General features: G+C 52.9%; 1 protein-coding gene across 3 annotated transcripts; it reads left to right on the forward strand.

Annotated features, from left to right (window-relative positions):
* The first annotated feature begins 1,208 nt into the window (after nt 1-1,208).
* Nucleotides 1,209-5,565, forward strand: Rab34 (RAB34, member RAS oncogene family). Of its 3 annotated transcripts, none has more exons than XM_023565052.2 (11): nt 1,209-1,298; nt 1,980-2,182; nt 2,519-2,610; nt 3,771-3,839; nt 3,925-4,026; nt 4,129-4,193; nt 4,326-4,377; nt 4,618-4,699; nt 4,775-4,865; nt 4,980-5,087; nt 5,167-5,565. In XM_023565052.2, the coding sequence occupies exons 2-11, from the start codon at nt 2,129-2,131 to the stop codon at nt 5,232-5,234; spliced, it is 783 nt and encodes a 260-aa protein (XP_023420820.1). In that variant the 5' UTR covers nt 1,209-1,298; nt 1,980-2,128; the 3' UTR covers nt 5,235-5,565. The 3 variants fall into 3 exon arrangements, with proteins under 3 accessions (XP_023420820.1, XP_063107249.1, XP_013007805.1); XM_063251179.1 differs by having other exon boundaries at nt 1,211-1,298; nt 3,774-3,839; XM_013152351.3 differs by lacking the exon at nt 1,209-1,298 and having other exon boundaries at nt 1,961-2,182.
* The last annotated feature ends 991 nt before the right edge of the window (nt 5,566-6,556 follow it).

Genomic DNA, 6,556 nt, shown 5'->3' on the forward strand with positions numbered 1-6,556 from the left:
GTCGTGAGTTCGATCCTTGGTACCAATAAAAAGGAAAAAGACCAAAAAAAAAAAAAAAAAAAAAAACCACAGTTCATCCAATTTGATTCCCTCAGGCACATCTGTGGGATACTGAGGTCCACAGAAGAATGTGGTTTAGCAATTACCACAGAGATTTCTTTCTTTCTGTCTTTTTACCACAGAGATTTGGTGACAGAAAATGTCATCTGTGTGTCTGTGTGTATGGGGAAATATCAGAGGGAGTATAAAATGGTCAGTATTTTTCTTTCTTCTTTCTTTTCTTCCCATGTGAGTTTTAGATCAGCCTGGACTATATTGTGAGCTCAAGGCTAGCCTGAACTGCAGAATGGGACTTTGTTTTAAAAACAATAAAATATAAAACAAAACAAAACTTATTTTGAGACAGAATCTTACTAAATTGCCCAGGCTGGTCTCAAACTTTTGATCTTCCTGTTAGTCTTCTGAGTAGCCGGGATTATAGGGTATGCCACGTGCCTCACTCACTAGTACTTTAAGTAGTTCTATATTCCGAATACCCATGCACAGATTTCTCTAGGATGCAATAGTTTTTCCTGAGAATGACTTTTGTGTACCCTCTCCCCTGAATTAATATTCCCTTCTCAGTCATCTTTGCATCTTCAAACTGAGCTCCTGGCACAGAGAAAATTTCATGATGATGAGGTTAACTGCTCTGTGGGTCTGTGTCTAATTCACTCCACCCTTACACACACTGCGTCTTCTCTGTCCCTCTGCTTCTGGAGCCAGATGTGAAACTGGCTGCTTTTCTGTCCTCCAAGACTTTGCAAAGAGAAAAAATTATCCTAGTTTTGTGTGTGTTGGAGGCAGGGCGGTTCTAATGGGGACTGGAAAACGAATGCCCGTATCAGCGAGGAGTCTCAGTGTCCCAGGGTGGTGCCCACCCCAAAGGGCGGCGTTCCTCGGTCCAGCTAGCCCTTCTCCATTTTGCATGGAGACAGGCAGCTTGGTAGTCAGTTCTCCCATCCTTTGAAATCGATTCAGCAGCCTGGAAGGGAGAGACACCAGGCGTCGAATGTCCCTCTCCGGGGTGAGCTCCTCGCTCTGATCCTGGCATCCCTTAACACTCCTCCGCCCCCTACCTCCCAGGGCAGAAGGGCGAGCAGGGGCAGACTCTATGAGTCACAGCGCGGGCTTGGAGTGGAGGAGGGAGGCACCGCCTCCCCTAAGGCCCCTTCTCTCCCCTCTAGGCCCTCCCCGCGGGTTCCTCCTCAGTCGATGCTGCGCCGCAATCACCGAATCTCCATCACCAATTTGGCTGAGTAAGGGTCCACAGGAAGGGGCAGCCTGGTCCCCGGTGTGCGAGCAGAATGTCCTAGGGTGTCCAGAGCTGGACAGGCTCCAGCCTGGGTGGAGGAGCCCAGCGTGCGGGGTGAGGCGTCTGGTGAGGAGCCAGGAGCCAGGGCAGCTCAGTGGGGTGGGGAGGAGAGGAGGGGGAGGTGAAGGCGGGCTGCGAAGCCTGGCTGGCGTGGCCGGGAGAGGGGCAAGGGGCGGCCCTTCTCCAGGAATTTCCGGGGATCGTGTTACAGCGCCGGCCGAGCGGGAGCCGAGCGGGACTCCAGGGCCTGCAGCCGACGGCCCCTCGCCCCCTCCTCCGGCGGCCCGGGCCCGGCAGCGCCTCTCCTGCCTACACTGACCCCGTGCGGCGGGGCCGCGCTGCGCCCCGGGGCCACTGTTATGGTGGGGCCGCCCCCGCCGCGAGCCGTCGTCGGGTCTCAGCGGCCCCGGGTGATCGTAGGAGCTCTTCGACCCCGCGTCATTGTAGGGTCCGCGCGGGCCCGGGCCGCCCCCGACGGAACTCCCCGTCCCCGCCTGGCGGCCGAAGGGTCTCCCCGCCCCCGAGTCGTCTTCGGGCCGCCTCGGGCCCGTGTGGTTGTGGGGTCGCCCCGGCCCCGCGTGATCGTCTCGTCCCCGTGGCCCGCGGTGGCCGTTGCGTCTCCCAGGCCGCGGGCTCCTGCAGGCTCCCCGTGGCCTCGAGTGATCGTCGGGACCCCTCGGCCGCGCGTGATTGTGGGGTCTCCACGGGCCCGGGAGGCAGGGGCGGATCAGGCCTCGGCGCCGTCTTGGGGCGCCCCTCAAGGCCGCGGGCAAGATGAACCTCCTGGCGCCCGTGCGGAGAGACCGCGTCCTGGCGGAGCTGCCCCAGGTAGGCAGTCGCCAAGGCCACGTCGGGTGTCTGGTTGCGGCTGTGCGTGGGAGGGGAGAAGGCAGCACCAGACCCGTTAGAGGAAGGTACCCAGCCCTGCTTCCCGCTGGCAAGAATGGATGGTCCGGGGCTGGGGATTTAGCTCAGCGGCTTAAGTGCCTGCCTTGCAAGCAGGCAGTCGTGAGTTCGATCCCTGATACCGATAAAAAAACGAAAAAGACAAAAAAAAAAAAAAAAAAAAAAAGAATGGATGGTCCACCCTTCCCCACCACCCAGGTTTCTTGGCTGCAGGATAAGGGCCTGTAGTGGCTGAGCCCCTTTTCTTTCCATGCTCAGTGCCTGAGGAAAGAGGCCGCTTTGCACGTGCACAAAGACTTCCACCCCCGCGTCACTTGCGCCTGCCAGGAGCACCGGACAGGCACCGTGGGGTGAGTTAGGGACATCTATGGTGAAGACAGGAAGAGGTAGGGAACGCTGAAACCATAGCAAGGGCACACATCAATGCACCCTGTTGGAGCTCTGTTTCAGCTCCTGCCAGCCACACAGTAATGTCCCCTGCTTAAGCCTCTGGGTTTTTCCCTTTCCTTCCAACAAAGTTGTTAGTCTTTGCAGAGTGGGCTAGAAAGTGCCCAGCAAGGATGATGGACACATAACAACATCCTTTGAGCCCTAAGGCAGGGACTCCAGGGGTGAGTTACATTGTAGGTTAAAAGAAGTAATACTGGTACCAATTGCTGTCCTTAAACACTTCTGTAACCTCAGCACTTTCAGGATGAGGTACTCTAGCCTGGGTTAGCTAGAGAGGTTGAGATTGGATCAGCCTGAGCTATAGAGTGGGTTCAAAGATAGCATGAACTGGACTGGGGATTTAGCTCAGCGGCACAAGTGCTTGCCTGGCAAGCACGAAGTTTTGATTTGATCCTGTGTAACAAACAAAACAAAACAAAACAAGAAAAACATTGTTAAAGATGCATCCTGATTTCAAAATGTTAAAAAGGGAAAGACAGGAGCCTGGGTAAATAGCTCAGTGGCACAGCACCTGCCTGGTATGCATGAGGTCATGAGTTCTATCCCCACTCCACCCCACCCCACCCTGCACACACAAAAAAGTGTGCATAAGGGCTGGGGGTTTATCTTAGCAGCACAAGCTCCTGCCTGGCAAGCATGAGGTGGTGAGTTCCATCTCCAGTACCAAAAAAAAAAAAAAAAAAAAAAAAAAAGCATGAATAAAAATAAAGAGAGGGGAAGGGCAGTGTTTTAGAACATAGGATATTTATCTCATTTTAACACAAGGAATTATATACTAAGTCTCCACACAAATGATGTGTGTGTCTGTAATCCCAGACTTCCAAGAGGCTGAGGCAGGAGAGTCTCCTGGCCTACAAAGTGAGTTCAAAAAAACAGTATTAATACTGAGGCTCAGAGAAGTAATGTAACCTGTCCCAAGTCACACAGCTAATCAGAGCTTGAAGTATAAACTGTAGAGCGTTCAGTTAGCATGAGCAAAAGCTGTGGGGTCCATCCTTAGCAATGCAAAAAACAAAATGACTCCTGAGAATGAAAACTTAGTGTCAGTTCTTGTGTCTAGCAGATTTAAGATCTCCAAGGTCATTGTCGTGGGGGACCTGTCAGTGGGGAAGACTTGCCTCATTAATAGGTAAGAGGGTGCTGAGCTTGGCTAGCCTGGGTTGGGCAGAGTAGGGCAAAACATAGCCATCTCAGTGCATCTGGTGTCTCCTCAGGTTCTGCAAAGACACCTTCGATAAGAATTACAAGGCCACCATCGGAGTGGACTTTGAGATGGAACGATTTGAGGTGTTGGGAGTCCCCTTCAGTCTCCAGCTGTGAGTGCTGCCTCTATCCTTTCCAGCTGTCTTTCCCCCGGAACCTATACCCCCATCCTACCCCCATTCCCAGCTACCTGGCTCTGCTCTTCTTCCCGCCAGTTGGGACACCGCTGGACAGGAGAGGTTTAAGTGCATTGCATCAACCTACTACCGAGGAGCTCAAGGTAAGGGCTAGGCCGGCTGGGGCAGAGAGCCCCAGAGAGTGTGCCTGGCCTCCTCATGAGTTGGGGTGGCTGGGGAAGTGAACCAGTGGTGTGTTCCCTCCCAACCTGGGACTGTTTCTGCCACTCTTCCAGCGATCATCATTGTCTTTAATCTAAATGATATGGCGTCCCTGGAACATACCAAGTATGTGGGGGAGCTGTGACAGTGGGAGGGTCCAGGAAGGGAAGATTCTGAAAGGAGGGGTGGTCAGGGAAGAAGAGTGCATCTGGGGAGGTAGGGATGTAGCTCAGTGAGAGAGCACTTGCTCTGCCTGCACAAGGCTCTGGGTTCCACTGCAAACAAGCGATAAGAACATGGGCCAGGGGGTAGTTGGGCTACGACTTCTCCTCCACCCCCCCTCATATCCCTCCACCATCTGGCCAGGCAGTGGCTTGCCGATGCCCTCAAGGAGAATGACCCTTCTAGTGTGCTCCTCTTCCTCGTGGGTTCCAAGAAGGACCTGAGTGTGAGTGTCCATGTGCCCCTGGGGGACTTTCTAGTTTAGGGCAGGGCCCCCCATCTGACTCACTTTTTCCTGCAGACACCTGCTCAGTACGCACTAATGGAGAAAGATGCCCTGAAGGTGGCTCAAGAGATTAAGGCCGAGTACTGGGCCGTCTCATCTCTCACTGGTGAATGTCGGGCCTCTGGATCCCTGTCCTCCTCTCCTCTCATTCTACACTTGTAGCTGCCCCACATGCCCTGAGCTAGTGCTGCCGCTGACACCCATCCTTTCCCCACGTCAGGTGAAAACGTCAGGGAATTCTTCTTCCGTGTGGCTGCACTGACCTTTGAGGCCAATGTCCTGGCTGAGCTGGAGAAATCAGGGGCCCGGCGCATAGGGGATGTTGTCCGTGAGTGTTCGCCTGCTTAAGGTGGCAGACGGCAAGGGGAACCTGTGACCCTGCTTCACAGACTTCCCACCTTTTGCAGGCATCAACAGTGATGACAGCAACCTCTACCTAACGGCCAGCAGGAAGAAGCCCACGTGCTGCCCCTGAGGGCCAAGGAGACTGTCCAGAGACTGCAGTCCCTGGGGCACTGTGCCTCCCTAATCGCAGAGCTTAGCCTCTGGACATTTGCACCAATCTTTTTCAAGACCAAAGAACTACCCTTGGTAGCGGTACCCCCAGAGGGGCAGTTGGGACCACGTTAATCACTTACTGCCCCAGGCATCGTGCCAAAGACTGAATGCCCTCCCAGCCCTTTGGAGATTCTTGTGCCAGGGGAACAGTGTGTATCCCTGGTGCTTTCGCTCAGCCTTTGTGTACGAAGCGCCTAATGTGATTCCAGCCGAACACTGTGCCTTATGCATTAAAGCCTCTGTTAGCACTTGTGAGTGGACTCCTTGGTGGGGAGGAGAGGATTTGTAATGAGGGCTGTAAGGCTAGTTGGGGCTGGAGCAAGCCCCCTGTGGGGATTTTTATCATGCCTGGTCCTGGCAGGGCTCAGGCAGGTTGGGAGGTCCAAGAAGAGTTTCATGGCTGAAGGTCTAGGGAAGTTTAGCTTAGTGGCACAACCACCTGCCTGGTAAGTGAGTGGTTATGAGTTCGATCCCCGTACCAAAAACAAAGGAAAAGAAAAACAAATAACCAGAGAAGGGGTTCAAGGGAGCTAAGATCTAAATAGCTGGTTTTGAGCACCTTTTCCTCCAATGCCCCAAATTCTTCCTGCTTGGTATTTGTACCCACATCTCTAGGGTTGGAGACATGTTTTTTCAACACAGGGTTGTTGTGGGTTTATTTGTTTGTGTTGAGACAGGATCTCACTCTGTAGCTTAAGCTGGGCTCAAATTTGAATCAGTCTACCTGTCTCAGGCTCCCAAGTGCTAGGATGACAGGTATGCATCACCACCCAACATACCTGGATCTTTCAAAGTTCTGAGCCAGAACCAGAGTCCCTACCCTCTCTAGGCCATCTCATCAACCTGTGAAGCATCCAAAACACTTCATCTTTTTCCTTTCCCTTCCTTCCTTCTTTTTTTTTTTTTTTTTTTTACCAGAGATTGAACTCATGACCTAGCACTTAATAGGCAGGCGCTTATGCCACTGAGCTAAATCCCGGGCCCTTTCCTTCCTTCCTTCCTTCATTTTGTGGTGCTGGGGATAGAACTACTGTATCTTTTTTCTTCCCTTCTTTCTGCTTTTGAGATAAGATCTCACTCTGCAGTTCAGGCTGTCCGGGAACTCACAATATGTAGCGAAGGCTGGCCTCAAACTCCCGATGATCCTTTGCCTCAGCCTCTTGAGTGTAGAGATTACAGGTGTGCACCTCTATGCCTGACTCAGACCTACTGTATGTTTTTTTTTTTTTAATTTTGTCT

This window comes from Cavia porcellus, unplaced genomic scaffold, assembly GCF_034190915.1.
Source record: "Cavia porcellus strain 051 isolate PalLab524CR breed Dunkin Hartley unplaced genomic scaffold, mCavPor4.1 scaffold_6, whole genome shotgun sequence".
NCBI classification, from domain to species: Eukaryota; Metazoa; Chordata; class Mammalia; order Rodentia; family Caviidae; genus Cavia; species Cavia porcellus.

What these genes read in the sequence shown, in the direction of transcription:
- Rab34 (XM_023565052.2), top strand. Translation starts at nt 2,129, where the DNA reads ATGAACCTCCTGGCGCCCGTGCGGAGAGACCGCGTCCTGGCGGAGCTG. An exon ending in AAGACTTGCCTCATTAATAG is followed by an intron (nt 3,840 to 3,924) that starts GTAAGAGGGTGC and finishes GTGTCTCCTCAG; the next exon opens with GTTCTGCAAAGACACCTTCG. An exon ending in GCGTCCCTGGAACATACCAA is followed by an intron (nt 4,378 to 4,617) that starts GTATGTGGGGGA and finishes CCATCTGGCCAG; the next exon opens with GCAGTGGCTTGCCGATGCCC.